The 20,384-nt window shown below is 39.4% G+C and overlaps 1 protein-coding gene across 5 annotated transcripts in view; it reads right to left on the minus strand.

Moving 5' to 3' along the window:
- LOC117180926 (acetylcholine receptor subunit beta-like 2) overlaps positions 1-20,384 on the minus strand; it is a 562,005-nt gene that overhangs the window by 265,272 nt on the left and 276,349 nt on the right. For all 5 annotated transcript variants that reach the window (XM_033373559.1, XM_033373558.1, XM_033373561.1 and 2 more), the window contains 2 exons: positions 5,915-6,095; positions 4,526-4,682 (listed from right to left, as the gene is read on the minus strand). In XM_033373559.1, the coding sequence (XP_033229450.1) occupies positions 4,526-4,682; positions 5,915-6,095 (338 nt within the window). The remainder of the gene's footprint in view (positions 1-4,525; positions 4,683-5,914; positions 6,096-20,384) is intronic.

Below are 20,384 nucleotides of genomic sequence, written 5' to 3' on the forward strand. Positions count from 1 at the left end.
TGACTACTTGGAAAAGGGTAAAACAATCACTGGTGAATATTATGCATCATTATTAGAGCAGCTGAAAGAATAAATTTAAAAAAAAACGAACACATTTGGCGACAAAAAAATTCTCTTTCATCACGGCAACGCCCGAGTTCACACATGCTTCGTTTCAATGGCTAAAATTGAAGAACTAAAATTCGAATCGGTCGAACACCCACCGTATTCACCAGATTTACCCCCCAGTGACTTTTTCTTATTTCCAAACTTGAAAAAATGGCTCGGTGAACAGAGATTTCCAGACAACGAAGACGTCATTGCCTCTGTAAGTGCTTATTTTGAGGAACTTCCGAAAACGCACTTTTCTGAAGGATTAAAAAAACTTGAAAAGTGATTGACCAAGTGTATAGAGCTCCAAGGAGATTATGTTGAAAAATAAAAAAAAAATTAGCCAAAAAAAATTTTTATACTTCATTCTAAGGACTTATTGAACTAGCCTCGTATGTATAAGTCTCTCCAGCGCAAAGGTGTCGTATAGCCCTTCTATCAACGAGCTCAGGATCTTCAGGGATGCCATTAAGTTTTCCTCGCTTCAAATAAACCTTGGCATATTTGTCTAACCCAAATTCCATTCCAATTTCCTCAGTATATCTTTCGACAATTCCTAGAGCTAGATGTAGTTGCTCTTTGTTTTCAGCATAGATCTTAAGTTCGTCCATGTAAAATACATGAGTGACCTTGTACTTTCGATCTGCGGGTTTGCCGCACAAGTAACCGTCGGAATGGCGAAGTACTAGAGATAGTGGCAATAATGTAAGGCAAAAAAGGAGTGGGCCCCTGGTGTCGCCCTGAAAGACACCTCTCTGAAAGGTGACCTTATTAGTTGTCACACGATTTTTTCCAGATGAGATAGTAAATCTGGTTTTCCAAAGCGGCATCAATCTCTCTATGCACGCAACTATTTGCGGATGAAACATTAAGATTTCCAAAAGACAGATGATAAGTCTATAGGAGGTCGAATCGAAAGCTTTCTGATAATCAATCCAGGCCATCGATAGGTCACGCTGGTAGAATGCTGCATCTTTGCAGACACATCTATCGATGAGCAGGTGCTCCCGACATCCGGCTACGCCTTTCTTTGAGCCTCGTTGTTCATACATTTCTTGCCACACAGGTTCAATTGCCCGAACAATCCTATCATTTAGGATAGCTGTAAATATCTTATAAAGTGTGTTCAGACAAATTATTGGCCTATAATTCTTCGGGTCAGCTAAGTTGCCTATTTTCGGCAGGAGTATTGTGCGCCCTTCCACCAACCACCCCGGAATCGGCTCTTCCGACTTCAAATATGAGGTGAAAATACGGACCAAATGCTGATGGGTTCAAGAAAACTTCTTCCACCAGAAGGTTTTGATAAAATCTGGTCCCGGTGCGGAATAGTTCTTCATCCCTCTTAATACTATTTTCACCTCCTCGGTAGGTTTGGGTGGATGTTCGACAGTAGTCAATCACACACTAAATGCGGGTCACGTACTGTCTTGCCCAGTCTATCTTTATGGCAAGTTGATGCATTTGTCTTTTGGTCTTATGATCAACTGCTGGTTTTGTTTTACGGTTTGCATCAGCCAAAGCTCTCGCTGCATTATCTCCTCCTCTCTCCTCTCCTCCTCCTCTCCTCCTCCTCTCTCCTCATATTTGCACGCCCGACTACCTGTTATAATTCTTAAACTCGTTCTTCCTATCTCCCTCCTGAAATATAGTTCGGCGTATTCGGCTAACATTTCCCCTTCTCACCCTCTCTTTTATATGATCATCCACTCTCCCATTCCTTCGAAACAGGAAGCCCAGGTACACAAACTCTTTCACCACCTGCACCGCTTTTCCCTTCCACTCCCACTCCCCCCTCTTATCTCTCCCACATCCTTTTCTGAACACCATAACCTTGAACTTTTCCGCATATAACTCTAACCTATTTTTGTCTAAGTATCTTCTCAACGTTCTTATCATCTCCTTTAAAGCCTCGTCGCTCTTCGCTAGCAGCACAATGTCATTTTCATATGCGAAAGACCATATCCTGACTTCTCCTACCCTAACTCCTCCTAGCACCCCGGCCGCTAGCTTACCTTCCATATCCGCTATTAGAATTGCAAAAAGCGTTGGACTTAGCGGGTATCCTTGCCTCAACCCCCTATCCATCCAGAATCTCTCAGAGATTCCCTCCCCTCCTCTCACCCTATATTTCGTCTCCTCGTATACCTCCCTTACTGTCTCAATGAGGCCCCTATTCACTCCCCTCTCTACCACTGCCTTGCACAAGCTCCCTAGTTCTCTACCCACTAGAAGACGTAAGACGTAAATATTGTCAATAGTATATTTTGTACGCAGTATTTATGAGCCTAATTCCTTTATAATTTTCCTGCCTCTCCGTATCTCCTTTCTTATACAATGGTACGATCAACCCCTCCCTCCACCCTCTTGGGAATCCACCCCCCCCCCCTACTTTTTTCACAACCCCCTTCAGCCTCTGCGATATCTCTTGTGTGCCAAACAGCCACGCTTCATTCTTTACTCCGCACAGCCCTACTGCCTTAGATTTTTACAACTTTCTTATCTGCTTCTCTATCTCCTCGCCATTCAGCTCTTTAACCCTGCTAGGTTCCAGTACAGCACCTTTAACACTCCTTCAACCTGCTTTACTTACACTCCCCTATTTCCCACGAAAAAAGTTTCCCTGCACTTTCTTCAACACCTCCTGCTCCTCGTCCCATACTTACATTTTTTGTGTATTTGTATTTTCCGATACCCTACCTTCGCCCCTCTCCCTTCACTCCTCTCCTTCCTAGCCCTGTTATTTAGCATTCTCTGCACATCCCTTTCCTTCCACGTCAAATCTTGATCGATGAAAAGCTTCTTGTCCTTTATCTTATTTTCGTTACGCATTACCCCCAATTTTGCTTCCCAGTTCTCGAATTCCATCACCGACACTTCACTGTCCTTTCTCCCCTCTATCCTAACTTTTCCTGCCTTACTTTTAACCCACCCTATGCTCTGTAGCAGCGCTTCCACACTTTCCCTTTCTTCCCCGCCTTTAGCTTCAATCCATTTATTACTACATTAATTCTTCTATCTGCCTTTCTATCTATCTTTCTACTAAAATTTTAGTTTCGTTGCCCTATTTTACTCCTCACATCCCATGCAGATACCCTGATCTTACCCCTAACATCCTCCAGCACTACGAGAACCACCCTCATCCACCATGAAGGTCCAAACTCCTGACCACAAAACTACCCCGCTCCCTTGCAAACCTAATCTCACTTTCCTCATTTAGCTACCCCCCCCCCCCCCCCCCCCCCCAACTACAATGGAAAATAATTTCTATCTTCACAATGTCCCCCTTACAATCGTACTCACCTTCTAGACTTCCACCCTCACACTCCTCTCACACCTTCCACACAAACTCCGTAAAAACTTCTCACCGCCTGTCACTGCACACTTTCTCACGACCGTCACCAACATGGAAGTCGCTTTCTGTCTTCTGCATCTAATCTTCTTGTTCAGTTGATGCAAGGGTCTTTTAGTTTTTTGATCCATTGGCAGTTTCAGAATTTAAAAGTGCTTGTGGCAATTATTCGGAATTGGAAGAATCATGGAATTTTGTAGTTAAATGTAGCCGACCCGGGTTTGGTTAAATGCCTCAGGGCTGTATTTTGTTTTTTGTTAATTACGGTGGAGTTGTAAGTATAGTTTAGAGTTTTGCGAAGGTGTCTATTATGATTTTTTTTGCAATTTTTTGGAAATGGTTTTTGAACCCCGCAAAATAATTGTCTTTTGACTTATATATTTTTTGGTTTTATTTAATATCTATATTTTTAAATGAGGGGTAGGTGTTTGTCATGAACTGTTTTCGAATAATTTAATCTGTTATTTATTTGAGCTCATGTCTATCTCAGATCTGCCATATATGTTTTCTCGGACTTTTTTAAGGAAAATAAAACAGCCTCAAAATCGGTATCGGTGCCTAAGCAGAGCCAAAAAAGCTCAAAATTCTTGCGCTGTTGGTTTGAATTTGTTTTCTAAATATTATGTTTTGATCTGCTTACATTAAATTTAAGGTTATAGATTATTTTGAGGGCAGTTTCTAGGAGATAAGAAAGGGCCAGAATTCTGGGGCAGTGAATTATTTTAATTTTTCAAATTTTCTGTAGTAGAGATGCTGGCGACAAGCTCCTCCACCCAAAGGTCGCTTTTTTAGAAAACTAAAAGAGCCCAAAACTCGGTATCGATGCCCCTCCCCCTCAAAAAAGCTTAAAATTATGGCATTAGGAAAATAATTAAATTCCTCAAAATTCGTCATTCTACAGACAAATTAAAGGTTGATTCTCGTACTTTAGGACGATTATATTCAAACAATTATTTCTGATGCCTACATTAAGCTTGATTGCCTCCATTTTAAGTTTATTTTTGTTTTGTGTGTTTTCCTTTCCGGTAACAAAACTTGAAAGTAATTGCGTTAAATAAGCACACTTTTACATCATTATCTGACCTGAATATGGCTCTGAACAACACGGATAATATTCTTCGTTTCGAGAAGCTGGTACTTCCAAAATATCCCATTCAACTGATAAATAGAAGTCGCTTAGATCGATTCCTATAGCTACCACGTTACTTCCAGCTACTTGTTCCATATGCTTTAAGTCAACCTGTAAATAAAAGATAATGATTAAATGTTATGAAAAAATATCACAGTTTTTTCGAGAAATTTTAACATGAAATAGTCACATGAAGAGATCTTTAGTTGCTATGGAATACTAATTTTTCGGTTTTTTACAGAGTGGAAGTATATTGACATTCACCAGATTAGAGAGTCTAGGAGGTCTACTCTATCACCACAGAGTTTTCTGGCGTTATGGGAGGTAGGCTTCTGAATATATGCAGCTGAAATGAAATAGACCAAAGCCCGGCGATTGTGGAAGGAAACTAAATTCTTATACTAAAACTAATTAAAAGATTCTAAATTATATGTCGACGCCTCTCCCTGATCGTGGGTTTCAAGGGGTACTCAAACATCGACAAGGACGAAAAGGGAGAGAAACTGCTTAACATATATTACTTTTATCGTTTTTTTCTATCTTCCGATTCATTACCCCTCAAGACACCTATCCAGGTGGCGAATTCATTCTCGATTAGCACCGCTTAGTGGTCCCGTCTTTTAAAATAAAGGAGGTAAATCCTAAATTTTTTATAATAATACAAGTTTGTAAAATACCTCGCCTACTCTAACCTTTCCCTAGTTTTAAGGTGCCAAAACTGGTTAACATTATTAATTTATATTCCTAATAAAAATGTACAAAGAGAAAAGAAGCCCTGGCCTATTTCTTCTTTCTCAACTAAATTGGTGTCTATTATCAACAATTCCATTAGATAATATGAACAGAAATCCTAGTTGCGACTTATTAAATACTTGATTAAAGTAGTTGAGTATCGATGTAATATAGTTCAGGATAGAGGTAGGATTTCGTACGAAAATAATAATAAGAATAAAATAAATGTATATTTAAAATCGAAGAAAATATGACATTTTAAACTACTTCTGTAATTGATTCTCGAAATTCGACAAAATCACTTTATCTTAAGCTTCTTTTATTCATAATTCAGATATTATAATATATCCAACAGAAGAATCTCTAACTCAGAATTAATCAAATTAATAGATTTCAAATACTAAAAAATAACTATTCACATAATAAGTGGCGGTAGTGTAGGCGCTCGAGCTTCAATATTTCAGACTAAATATTTCGCAAAATAAGGCCCATTCACATATACTTGTTAGTTTAATGTCCTACGAAAAGAAAGATTCCACACTTTTCTTTTTGTAATGTAATATACTTTTTTATGAGCTAAAGATGTTAATTAATACAGAAAAACAGAATACCTGAGCACCATTGTAAGTCCAAGATCCAAATTTCATGACGCAAGATTGTTCATCGAAAGGGAAGTATTCGACGTTTATTTCACAGGAAGATTTATAAATAGCTGGAGGTTTCCATGACACTTCCCCTGTATACCTTAATGTAGCTTTTGTCATTAGCGTTACTTCATAATTTCCATCTGCACTGGTATTACAAAACGAACACATGTTAATTATATACATTAAGAAAAGCTAATTGTATAGAGTCGTCCATATTAATATGGTTCGATTTATTTAAATGAATTACAAGGAAATTTTGTTCTTAAATTGAATATTTTGATATTTATTTTTTGTATTTATTTGCAAGTAGCCAAGATGTAAAAAAATCCTCTCTTTCCCCGAGAGTCCATATCGGACAGTTTCTCCATAGCCCATACATAAATTTAAACTCGCCGATACGAATGCATCCTCTAATTAAAACCAGGAGTCTGAGCTGAACAATTGTACTTGTGGCATAAAAAGGGAGAAGAAATGTAAGATAAGGTTGTCTGCCTGGTACTAAAGACAACTGTGGAACAACCTGTAGAATGCCAGATCTTCGTACTCTACTAAAATCTGAGTACTTTGATTGAAATGGAAAATGATGCAAGATTGCCTTTTTATTATCTTGTGAGCCAATCACATCGAATCCTGGCCATGAATGAACAGAATTTTACACGCAGAAAAGCTCCTTGAATTGCAAAAGCCAATTATACTAAACATTACTAGAAGGTTCAGCTTCTAAGAAGTTCAATTTCTTCAAGCAGCGTATGCGATATCTTTAGTCCTCCATTTCCAACAGACTTGAGCTTGAGTTTATAACTCGAAGAAAGCGTGACTTTAGTGCACCATGCATCAGCTTTCGCAGAATAAGGAAGTCTTAGAACAGCGCCTAGAGCAACAATTGCCGCATTTATTTTCTTGGTAGCCTTTTCAAGCTAAATACCCAAACTTGAGAAAATAGAACCTAAGTCAAGATATCTCTAACTACACCAAGCTGAACCCCAGAGAAAAAGAAACTATAATTTCGCGAACTACTTCTATGAAATACTACAACTTTTGATTTAGGTGCAGTTATTTGAAAAAAATTTGCTTCAAAATATTCATCAAACTGATTAATTTAAAATTGAAGATCAGCTTAGGAGTTGGCAAAGATCACTATATCGCTAGCGTAGGCTAGTCATAATTCATCAATTAGGTGATCGAACGAAATTCTTATCGCTGCGTAGTTTCTTGGGTATTTTTCAAAATAAGAGATTAGCAAGGTGAAAAGAAAAGGACTGAGATTGTCGCCCTGCAAAACCCCTAGAGTATCATTAACTGACGTGGTAGAAGCAAACCCAGTCCTAATAGTCATGGAAGCAGAATTTTTGCGATTACTTTATGTGTTTCTGAGAAGGCAAGATTTCAAATCAATTTTGTGCCTTAAACGATCGACCTCTATGACTGTGTTAGTGTTTCACGAAGATTTGGATGACAAATATAAACTTTTGAGCATTCCTAAGATTCTTATACTCACTGCCTTCCTGAGCAATTTCTTCGAAATAAGCGAGTCGTTAACTGAAGGAAACGCTTTCTTGAAATCGATGAAAAAAACCAAAAAACCTTACGCTTTGGAATAATAAGATGGATTTTAATTAATTCATTCAGAGTGAAAATGTGATCTATACAACTTCGTCTAGCCCTAGAACCCGCCTGATTCTCCGGAAGGCAATTTTTTTACTTCAGCCCATCTAGTCAGCCTTGAAGATAGAATTCGGGTGAAAATATTTGCGATAGAATTTGTAAAAGTTATTTCTCTATAGTTTTAAAGATTATCTCTATTACCTTTTTTTAAAAGGTATGAAGGTTTGGATATTATACCAGTCAGAAGGAAACTTTTCTGATTTCCAAATTCGGTTGAAGCTATTACACAATGCAAGAGTAAACTTCCTTTATTTTCCTATGTTCACTTACATATAATTTTGAAAATTGGTATGATTTACATTTTCAATGGGTTTTTTAATTCACGACGCATCATATCACATTCTCTATTGAATCAAGGTTTTTTTCCTGGTACTCGATAAAAACGCTTGGAAACCAGGCCTAACTTATTCACTACGACAGAAATTTCATATATGAGATTCACGTTTAATACCTCCACATCCTCAGCCGTACCAGAAAGCCAGGCGAGACTAACATTGGCCCAGCTTATGCCTTCAATGCCCTCAATGTGCGTACCCAGGTGGCGGATAGGGAAATGCTCGCTGAAAACTAAGGGTAAGGCGGAAATAAAATACGTCTCGCGGACCAAACAGGCTGAGTGAAGGAGACTACGAGAAAAAACCTACGATTGTTCCCCGCTGTGGCCCACTGAGAGTGCTCCGAACCATGTTTGCTTGACCCGCTTACATGGTGAGAAGCTGATGTGTGCTGGCACTGCCGACGTGTCAAACACAGCATGGTTAAACGAAGGCTGGAACTCAGGGAACTGGGGCAGGACTTAGTTCTGAGGTTATAACCGTTCCCAGCTATTTCGGTTCGCTCCTCCACGCACGATGCGCTGGAGAGAATAATTTATGGCAAATATAACCAGGATTGAGGCTTCTCAACCCGCAACATTATCAGGTCAGGACAAAAAAGAGGGCTTGAATGCCATAAGAAACAGAATAGAAGAGGAGGAAAGGTTGATTAAAGACATAATGAAAAACTGTCAGATGAGACGATAGAATAGCCAAATGTGGCTGATCGGCAGAAAAAAATTAGTAACAACGTGAAGAAAGGGATTAATTATATGAAGGAATTGATCCAACAATTGAAGACGAAACGGACCAACTAACAGAAGGAGATCGACAACTTCTGCTGTCTGAGTAGCAAAGTCCCGTCACATGTCCATGTTAAAAGCTCGAGTACCCCAAAGACACCAGTGTTATCGACCAAAAAAGATCAAGTATCCCTGCTGAAAATCATGCTGCCACTTCGACTGACAAATGAAAGCGAGATGAAGAATCGTCAATATATTGGACAATTCTCATAGTCAAAAAGACGAAAAATATTGAGCAGAGACTGAAAGAAGGTCCGTCCACTCATCGCCACTACTAAGGCAAATTAGAAAATAGGATACGCCATATTTTTTGCTTACTTTATGCTAAAAAACAAATTTTTTGCTCTTTAAACTTCGGAGAAAAGGGTGGCGGCGCAAGCAGGACGTCCACTCAGAGCCACCACCTACGAAAACTCACTAAAAATTATTATAATGAGATGAACCTCTTTCTCATTTCCCCAAAAAACTACACTTCCACGTGATCGTATGCAGCGGAACATATATATGTATAAAAAAAGTAAAAAAAAAAAATAATACAACTTAGAAAACACTGTTAGTTGATATTTTTTCTGCAGTTTTTTTGCTCTCCGATAATTTATTACACGTTTCACAAAAACTACCTCTAAGTGATACATACCTACCTCCCGTGATCAAAATCATTTTGAAAAATTGAAAACCACGTACTTCTTGGCGGTAGTTTTTGAGGAACGCATTGTGTATAACCGGAGAGCCGAAAAAGAGAAAAAAATATCAACTAACAGTGTTTTCTTAGTTGTATTATTTGTGATGCTTTCTTTAATGCATATATTTTTTCTGCTGCTTAACTTCAGGTTGAAAGGTAGTTTTGGCGGAAATTATAATCAGAATGAAATTTTCAAGTGTCATGTATTTTGTATGCTTTTTCATATATATATATGTTCGGCTGTACACGTTCAAGTGGAAGGGTATTTTTTCGGGGAAATTATAAAGAGTGAGAAATTTACAAGTTTGAATGTCGTTAATTTGGAGTTATAAATCATTTTTACATTTTCAAAGAGTTTTTCCATCTTTTAAAACGTTTTTCATCACAAGGGATGTGTATATATGACTTAGGGATAGTTTTTGGGAAAAGTATTATATATTATCGGAGAACAAAAAAGAGAAAAAAATATCAACTAACAGTGTATTCTAAGTTGTATTATTTGTTATGCTTTTTTCATACACATATATGTTCCGCTGCGAACGTTCAAGTGGAAGTGTAGTTTTTTCGGGAAATTATATTATGTGTAAACAGGGAAACTTTTAAGTGTCTTGTAATTAATTTGGAGTTATAACACATTTTTACATTGTTCAAGGTGATTTTTCAACTTTTAAAACGGTTTTGATCACAATTGATAGGTATGTACCTATGACTTAGCGGCAGCTGTTGGGGACCGTATTATATATTATTGGTAAGCAAAAAAAAGAGAAAAAAAATGTCAACTAACAGTGTTTTCTAAGCTGTATTATTTTTTATGCTTTTTTCATACATATATATTTTGCGCTGCATACTTTCACGTTCAAGGGTAGTTTTTGGGGTAAATGATAAAGAGGGGGAAATTTTCAAGTGTCATTCGATTAGTTTGAAGCCCTGAATTATATTTAGATTTTTGAAGTAGGTTTTTCCTCTTTTAAAACTATTGTCCAATTCACAACATTCCGCCCACTTTCGTCCCCGACGAAATAGGCTCATAATCACTGCACTTAAGATAAACGTGATAGAAGGCACAATTTAACGATTGGCCGATCAAGTGTGCTAGTTTTTGTCTTGAGAGTGGCAAACCGAACTAGGCCATCTTTGCCAGGATGAAGCTGTAGAATCCGATCCATAGGCAATTGAGTAGGTGGAAAGTTATCATGTCAAATGAGAACTAAATCTCCAATTTGTAAGGATGGAACTGCATTCAGTGGACCTCCAATGAGAAAATCTCCTAGTGTGAGCGCAGAAATGTCTGTTAGGTCATCTGACTGAGCTCTGAGAGGCCGAAAATTAAGATAAGTCTCAATTTGTGTTAATAGAGTCGCCTTTTCTTCGAAAGTCAATGAAGAGTCTCCAATAACTCGTCGAAGTTTGAATTTTGTCGACGTAACTGCAGCTTCCCATAAACCTCCGAAGTGAGGTGCTGCAGGGGGATTGAATCTTCATTGGGTACCATTTAAAGAAAGGTATGTTGCGACCGAAGCGAACTCTGATGATGCCTCAGAAAACCTTTCCTGTAGTTGTCGATCTGCTCCCACAAAACTCGTAACTTCGTCACTAGACAAAGTTCAGCAAAGATCAAGACGAGGAGTGAAGCGAATATAAGCAGCTATGGAGTCTTCTGCAGTACAATTGAAAAACCAACTCGACGTGAACTGAACGGGAGGCACAACAGACAAAAGTACAAATCCAGGCTTTATGGGAATGGTGACCTCGTCCTTTGGAAGTGCGAACATTGATGGCTACAGCATAAGCTACCGTAGTGTTGATAAATGCTCGTCCAGTTGAAGCAGTATGGATGGAAGAGAGGACACCCATCAGCTGCTACTGAGTATTATCCTTGTTTCTGACGCATGGAATGCACCGATGAATCAATGATCGTACCAAACTGCGACCTCGAAAAATCCAATAAGATTGTCGTAACGTTCCAAGAGTAAGTTGGACAACCCCAAGAAGACAGCGAAGATGACAGTCGCGGATGATATGAGTTGTGAAAATAGACTCAGCAGGTAGAACCAGTGGATGCTTCTCATCATAAGTCAGAAGAGACATCTAAAATATATAATTATAATGTTGACCCTGCATAAAGACACTCGTTCAATGAATTGCCTCGACTTGATCGTCAAGATCCATTGAAAGCTACTCGTAGTTTCGTGGTTGAACTCGATTGACGCCAAATTCTATGATTTGGATGACAAAATGACCGCGAGATGCTCCTTGGATCTGCAGGGATGTTGGCGGACTTCATATGCTGAAGTTGATGGTATTCTTCCATGAATTTGGCATAATCTTCTTGGAGATAAATATCTCGTTTGAACATGTAACATGTGAAGACCAGCAGAATAGGGATCTCCTAACGATGTGACGTCACTCTTGTTGGGCAGATGCACGAAGTATCTCCTATATTTAGTCCTAGAGTGAGTCTTTTGGAAAAGTTTTTCACACTCTTCTTCCTTAGCTTTCCAGGAAGGTTTAGGAGGCACGACTTCTGAATTCTCCAGAAAAATTTTGAAGGTCAAAAGAAAGTTCTCCATTCTCCATTCTACAGGGGTGCCAGGGGACCCTTTATCACAGAAGTAGATTATGCTTGATGAGGACTGTTGAAGAAGGCTCTGAAAGTAGGTCCCAGAAACGCTGATAATTGCTTTGAGTCATCGTGACTCGATGAAGAAGTTGAGCCGCTTCACCTGTAAGACTGGATTTTAAGTGATATATCATCTCCACTAACGAGACTCCAGGAATTGAATAAACCAAAGAATTAAACAAATCTTTAAAATTTGCCCACTCCGTGTAATTTCCATAAAATTAAGGCAATTCAATCTTTGGCATTGATTGATACGATAATCCAGCAATTAGTAGAGCTGAATCATTCGGGGCATTCTGATCGCGAACCTTTACTAACTCCCATTGTTAAGCCTGAAAACGCGTCCAATTTTTCCCCAAGGACTCAAGTCTTGAGACCAAAGTTCCTTGAGTGATCTGTTTTAATTTTTGAGTATTTTCAAAAGCAGTTTGGTCCGAGAGCAAAGCTCGGTTTGCTCTAAAAAGTAACTAGAAATGGACATTGTACACAGAAAACAGTCTGAACACGATAAAATAAGAGTCCGCGAATACAATCTTTAAAAAATAAATTGAATTGAAACTGATTGTATCATATAAAGCAATTCGCCAATAAAAGAATTATTATTCTCACTTGAATTATCAACAAGTTTAAAAGTTCCTAGTTCGTTGAATTAATGTTTAGAAGTAATTTCCAATTTTGAATTCTTGGAATTTCTTGCACGACATGGAAAGACGGAGAAATCACTATGAAATTGAATAAAGTCTAAAATTCCGAGTGATATGCGTAAAATCAATTAAAAATACATTCCCGAAATAATCTTCACTTTCTCAATTCTAATTGATGACAATAAGGTTGAATGTAGTTGACTTACCAGATGCTGAATTATAAAAAATAATCTGGGTGATATTGACAACCTGATGCTCACCGATCTTTCGAACCTCTGTAAAGGTTACGAAATCCATGGACACTTGCATGTAAAGTTTCTAAGAAAATTGATAAAATCCTTCCGGAATCGAGAAAAGGCATCAAATTTAATAGTTACTTAGTCACACATACTCATTTATGCTTTATCACAAATTAAAAACTTTATAAAAGTATCTCACTAATAACTGTCACAAAACGTTCACATTTAAAATACTGTTGAAGTCACAATGCATTGACGTTGCACACTGAACATTCAGTCAAAAAGTCACAAGATAATAATTCAGTTTGACTTTATCAAGCTCTACTAGAATTTGTGGAAATAGTCCTCGCACAAAAACTGAATCAATTAATCAGAAAATCTGGCTCGACTGATCAATTCTGGTATGGAGATACGCATGTTTAGGTCAAGTCAATTATAACCATAGCACTTTAATTATTGAAATAACTTTGTAAAAGTGCGGTCTTTATTATAAATAGATTAAAATTTTGTATTTAAGATTGTATAAAATCAACAGAACTTGTTTCTTGGCGAACGCGGACTGACGAGACAAGAAAAGAAAATTGGGAAAACGAGCAACAAGACTATGTCTAACAGAGAGAGCACGAAAACTATAAGACCGGCTTAAGCATAACGTTAGACATTACGCAATACGGAAATCAAATATAAGAGCAAGTGCAAGAAATTTAAATGTATGTGCTACAAATGTGGCAAAAAGAGATAATGATCAATATAGTGCAAGCCAATTTAAACAGAAGCAAAACTTTAAACGACCTTCTTATGCAACTCACGTATGACGAGAAGACCAATTTTCTAATACTCAGCGAGCACTCCAACTACGAGAAGAAGAAGATGCGTACGCAATATCACACGAATTTTTGCTCTTCCCCGAGATGGAGCTTGTAAAAGCAACAAGATCACTGCAAAACAAGAAGGCACAAGGCGCGGATGGCATTCCAGTTGAGGCTATAAAAGCAATTGTACATTTATACTCCGGGATAATCCTAAACATGTACAACAGGTGCCTCAAGAATGGTACATTTCCGAAACAGTGGAAGTATCAAAAGCTTGTAATAATAGAAAAGGGCAAAGGCAACTCAACCTCACCGTCATCTTCCAGACCCCTGTGTCTGCTAGATACAGCAGTGAAGCTACTTGAAAAGCCTTTGAAATCCCGACTACAGTCGGTTATACAGGCGACTGGAGATTTTTCCAGCAGTCAGTATGGTTTCCGGAAAGGGATGTCCACGATAGATGCAGTGTCACAAGTAGTGAACACTGCTCTGGAGGAACGACAAGTGGGTTGCTACTCCCGAAAAATCGTGGTACTCATTCTACTTGACGTCAAAACGCCTTCAATTCGTCTAAACAAAGTGACATGCTACATGCACTCATGTAAGACTTCAGCGTACCGGAGTACCTTATCGGGATGGTGAGTAATTACCTGATGGATTTAGTGCTGCTTTACGAAACGAGCAACGGATCCTGCCCGAAAACTATCACGAGGGGCGCTGCCAAAAGATCTATCCTAGGGCCACACTTACGGAATGCGTCTTATGACTGGATCATACGAATCAAGATGCCGGAACACATTAAGCTTTTGGGCTACGCACATGACATAGCAGCGACCATATCGGCTAGCGACCTCGAAAAAGCTCAATGGAAGCTAAACGAGGTTATGAGATGGGTCCAACGATGGATCACAGAACATGGTTTGAGCCTAGCTATACAGAAAACAGAGATAGTAATCCTAACAACTAAGCGGATTCAGCTAAAGAACACAATGATGGTGAGAAGTGAAGAGGTGCAGACAAAAGATCAGCAGAACATCTTGGTATCGTGCTTGATAATAAGCTCACATTTTGGGAGCAAACAAAAAGAGCAGCTGACAGGGCATGCAGAGTCACGACGAATTTCAGCCGACTCATGGCCAATATATCAGGTCTAAAGACGAGTATGCACCGATGATGCAATCCACTTTTATTATATGATGTCAAAGTTGGCGAACAAGGCAGTTTAGAAGATCTTCATTGTTTAATGTGTTATCAGGAAGCTTGTGCAGAATAAGGTTATTGGCACGAACACGTCCTCGGGTGGCGGATAGAGGGTTTCTCTACAAAGGGTTTCTGCTGAATATGGTTACAAACATGAATAGACAGTCGCGAACATTTATCCAGGAGTGGTCCCAAAGGAATTAACCCCAAAGCGGGGGTGTGAAAACCATGCCAAAAGCTGAATTGCACTTGGGTGAGGTGTCTAGAACGGTGACTCTCGAATATCTGGCGACCTCACAGAGTACTCAGCCTTATCTATGCATGCAGGCTCTGCAAGGATGGGCGAACCCCTTTCCCTAGCTCCTCGTGGGAACAACAATGACAACACAAAACATAGTTGTAGTAAGTGAGGTTCGAAACAACAGAACGCGCAGGGCTCCCGACAATGGGTCGGTCAACAATGCCGACCACTCTAGAGGTGGGGGAGCCAATTAAAATGGATCCAATGCGATGGATCGGCGGAATCTCGGGACCTTTAGGTGGACGAAGCGACTGAATCACGGCTTGCTAGAGTGCTACGATGTGAGTGTGGCCCCCGAAACAGGGTTACATGGTGCGGCTGCATGTTCTGTGGTGCGAGAAACACTCGGAGCTATCGAACTTTTCGCATTAACGTCTGCGAAACCATGCCGAAATACTCCAAAAAGGGGACTACGTAAGCGGAACGCCTACTCTACTACAGCCCGAATAAGCCGGCAACGGAGAAAGAGAGGCGACACTAATATCAAAAGCAGGTAGGCATCCGATAGAGGAAGAGCGAAGCTTTATGAAATGGTGGAGGAGCTTCGTGGACATTTTTCCGAAGAATCCGACCTCTGGACTATCAATTGTTGTGCGTATAATGCAGCAAGAACTTTGGCCCGTATTTTCATGTCATATTTAAAGTTAGAAGAACCAATTCTGGAGTTGTTTGTGGAAGGGCGCACAATACTCACGCCGAAAATAGGTAACTTAGCGGACCTGAAGAACTAAAAGCCAATCACTTGTATAAATACTTTGTATAAGATATTCGCAGCTATCCTAAATTACAGGATTGTTCGGGCAATTGAACCTGTGTGGCAAGGAATGTATAAACAACGAGACTCAAAGCAAGGCGTAGCGGTATGTCGGGAAAACAAGCTAATCGATACATGTGTCTGCAAAGATGCAGCACACTACCAACATAACCTATCAATGGCCTGTTTTAATTACCAGAAAGCTTTCTATTCGACCTCCCATAGACGTATCATCTATCTCTAGGAAAGCTTAAAAGCTCGTCCGCAAATCGTGAAATGCATAGAGAGATTGATGCTGCTTTGGAAAACCAGATTTACTATCTCATCTGGAAAAAATCGTGTGACAACTCAAAAGGTCACCTTCCAGAGATGTGTCTTTCAGGACGACACTATGAGCCTACTCTTCTTTTGCCTATTCTTATTTCCAATATCTCAAGCACTTCGCTATTCCGAGGGGTACTTTTGCGGCAAACCTGCAGATGGAAAGTACAAGGTAACTCATGTACTTTATATGGATGATCTTAAGATCTATGCTAAAAACAAAGAGCAACTACAGCTAGCTCTAGGGATTGTCGAACGATATACTAAGCAAACAGGAATGGAATTTGGGTCAGACAAATGCCACAGAGCCACATTCAGGATGTGACATATATAAAGGATACTCTTCAAGGCAGATACAAACGTCTCATCTGGCATATTTAGTCTCCCGACATGTCGACAAGAAGCAAAGTATCTGCAACGAACATGCTTGCCGTCCCGGTAGTACTCTATTCATTTCGAGTCGTACCATGGACAAAGAACGATCTCAGATCCCTTGATATCGGCACACGAAAGGTTATGCTCATGAACAAAAGCATGCATCTAAAGTTTTCTGTTCCGCGACTCTACATCTCACGCCGTCAAGGTGGTCGCGGAATATTGAATCTTGAATGTCTCCGCAACAGGATTATTCTGGGTACAGCACATTGAATCGCAAATGAAAAAGACTCTCTTTTTAAAATGGTCAGGAAGCAAGAAGAAGTGGGCAAAGGAGCGTTTCTGTACAAAGCAGCGGAGAAGGCTACTGAAACACTCGGACTTAACTTCAGTATTAGGAGTGAGAAAAATGCATCAAATCTTATCTATACGAAGTACTCATTCCTAAAAGCCCGGATAAAGAAAGCACAAGAGAAGAACCTACGTGAACAGCTCCTCGATAAGGGGATGCACGGCATCATCTTGAGCCAAGACATTCCCGATGATAGCTGCAGGGCGTGCTATGCACATCCCGAGCATTTGGTACACATACTATCTAGTTGTCCAACTCATGTGAGAACAACCTACATCCAGATCCATAATGCGGCACTAAGAGTGCTTTATTAACATCTCTGTCACTCTTACAGCATTAACCTTAATATCGCCCCTGTAAATGCTTCTAGGACAATTGTTTCTGTTGTACACTCGAGGTCGAGGCCTGACATGGTTCTTCTCGACTTCAAGAAGCGAACCATGCTCGCTATCGAATTTTCGGCAGCAGCTGACAAAAACATCAAAGCCAAGGAGAATGAAAAGAAAGAGAGGTATAGAGACATTATAAGGAAGTGGCGACGATTGTATCCGGAATATTTTGTTAAACTAATAGTCCTTATCATCGGCGCTCTTGGAGGTGCCAAGCATTCACTGGTTAGTATCCTGAAAATCATCTCTGCGTGTGAACAATATGCTAAAACACTTGCGGAAAACATGCAGAATGCGGTTGTCCTTGGGTCGCTTCGTGTCTTTGGAGTGCACGAGACTTTTGACCGATCATCGTATTGATTATGTTACAACCTATAACCACATATCTCACGGTCGTGAGACGTGGTTGTAGCTACAAATTTACCGTGATTTCGCTGGGATTGGGTGCAGTTTTTCAGATGAGCACCCGCTCGCGGCGAAATCCGGCGGCTTTCTTTATGACAAACTTTTAATTATATATATGTTATATATACGTTATATATACGTTTACGTGTGAGCCAACCAAGGATTTAGTCACCTGAAATAGTATTCCCAAGACATAAACGTCACAGCTCCAGAAACACATGTTTCGTCGACGGCGTTATAGAGTTTAATTACTAGAATAGTGGAATAGTTTCGACCAATGAGGTGAGCGCTAATGTTTGTGCAGGCCCCTAATTCGTCAAAATTGATTCACTATTCTACTTATCTATCGCCATGGAACTGCGCACTCAGCAAGTGATACATTTATACAATCGATAATAGAGCGCGCCGATACGTAATAAGTAGAGATTAAGTGGTCTGATGCATGTCGCTTTTTCATTCATGGAGCCCGGCCACTAACCACTATACTTCTTCCTAAAGATGTCTGACATAGTTTTTCAGAATTGCTCTCTATTTTTGTTTTATTTACACATAATTTAACTATAAAGGCCTCGTTTGGCGAGCAAAGTTTTACTTTATGATATTTGGATATGATCAGAATAGATGATGAAACAATAGTAAGTGCTGGAGCTTCTTTTTTTTCAAGTTTAACGAGAAATGGTAAGGATTAGTTTTAACGTCCTACCATTATAATGACCAATTTTCATTAATGGTTACAATTTACTAAACTGGACACAGTAAACGCACTTTGAACAAAACTCTCAATAATAAGCAATACTATTGATACAAGTTTTAAATGCGACATTACTATTAAATGATTTTTGGTGAAACCCTACCCGTAAACTATGATTAGAAAATCTCTAACGAATTTCAGGTTCAGTCACTTTTCTAAAATTTATATCTATGGCTATTAAACACTTTGTCACACAGGTGGGTCGTTTACGAACAATTGAAATTTTCCCGTTGAAGTACCTCCGAAACCCAACGTTGGTGGGGTTTGACTTCCTTCCCTGAAAAACTTCTTGGTAGTAGAAACTGAACTAAGGGAGGCCGTAATTGATCACCGTGTTTCTGAGGAAGAAAGATTTCAAATCAAGCTTGTGCTTTAAACGATCTGCCTGTCAAATGATCTGCCACGTCCCTAGGACGTGAACGTCAATACAATTGGTGTCCCAAAGACTTCCTATGTCTTACAGAAGTCTTTCGGTCATGAGACATCTTTAGGAAATTAATTAGACTTCCATGGACGTCTTATGGAGATCTTTAGGATGGCTTCAACATGACAATGTCCTTTCGCCCACTGAAATCGCAAAAAATTCTGTAAAGATTCCACTGCTTGAATTATTTCCTTTCATACAAAGTTTTGAAACTTCTAAATTAAGATTTTTATGAAACTTATATGATGAAATAGTAAACAAATATTGAGTTTCGTGAGAAAAGTGACTTTCTCATTCATTTATATTATGTATTAATCACAAAAGTTACCTTATTTTCGTAGGTGCAAATAAATATACTATTGAATAGAATTCCCCATACCAAATTTTAGGTACATCGAACAATTAGTTTGCGCATGCGCTAAGGTGAGAGTTTGTGTCATAGCACGCGCACCATTGGCTTGGAACGCATGTAAATATTATCCACTATAGGCAAATTACTTTTATATGAAATAGTTGGATATGTATTTTCACGCAATTTTCAGTAAAAATGAACCAAAAATTCCAAACTCAAATTAAACCACAATTTTTCAAAAAAAAACAAAATAGAATATTTTTTTTTATTTTTGACTATTCCTATTTTTCTATAAATAGGTATAATTATCGGCCCAGGCTTGGTTTTCGAGTTACAGAACAAAACCTGAATGGATACATCTCCGTAGCGCGTCGCACGCTAACATTACGCGTTAGAGTGAACCTCAATGGGACTTCTGAATTTCAACTTAAACTATAATCTATTGTTAAAACACCCCAACGGTGACTCTGGGATACCGAGCGACCTCTCAGAGTAAGCAGCCTTATCCTTGCATGCGGGGCTCTACAAGGATAGACGAACCCCTTTCCCTAGCTTCTCGTGGGAACAACAATTACAACACCAAACATAATTGTAGTAAGTGCGGTTCAAAACAACAGAACGCGCAGGGCTCCCGACAATGGGTCGGCCAACAATGCCGACCAATCTAGAGCTGGGGGAGCCAATGAAAATGGATTCAATGCGATGGATCGGCGGAATCTCGTGACTTTTGGGTGGACGGAGCAACTGAATCACGACTTGCTAGACTGCTATGATGCGAGTGTGGCCCGTGAACGGGATTACATGGCACGGCTGCATGCTCTGTGGTGCGAGAAACACCCGGAGCTATCGCACTTTTCGCAGCAACGTCTGCGAAACCATGCTGAACTATTTCGTAAAAGGGGCTATGTAAGCAGAATGCCTACTCTACAACAGCTAGAATAAGCCGGCAACAAAGAAAGAGAGGCGACACTAAGACCAACCGCGGGCAGGCATCCAATAGATGAAGAGCGATGCTTTACGACCCGGAGAAA

Source organism: Belonocnema kinseyi, chromosome 9 (assembly GCF_010883055.1).
Source record: "Belonocnema kinseyi isolate 2016_QV_RU_SX_M_011 chromosome 9, B_treatae_v1, whole genome shotgun sequence".
Lineage (NCBI taxonomy): Eukaryota > Metazoa > Arthropoda > Insecta > Hymenoptera > Cynipidae > Belonocnema > Belonocnema kinseyi.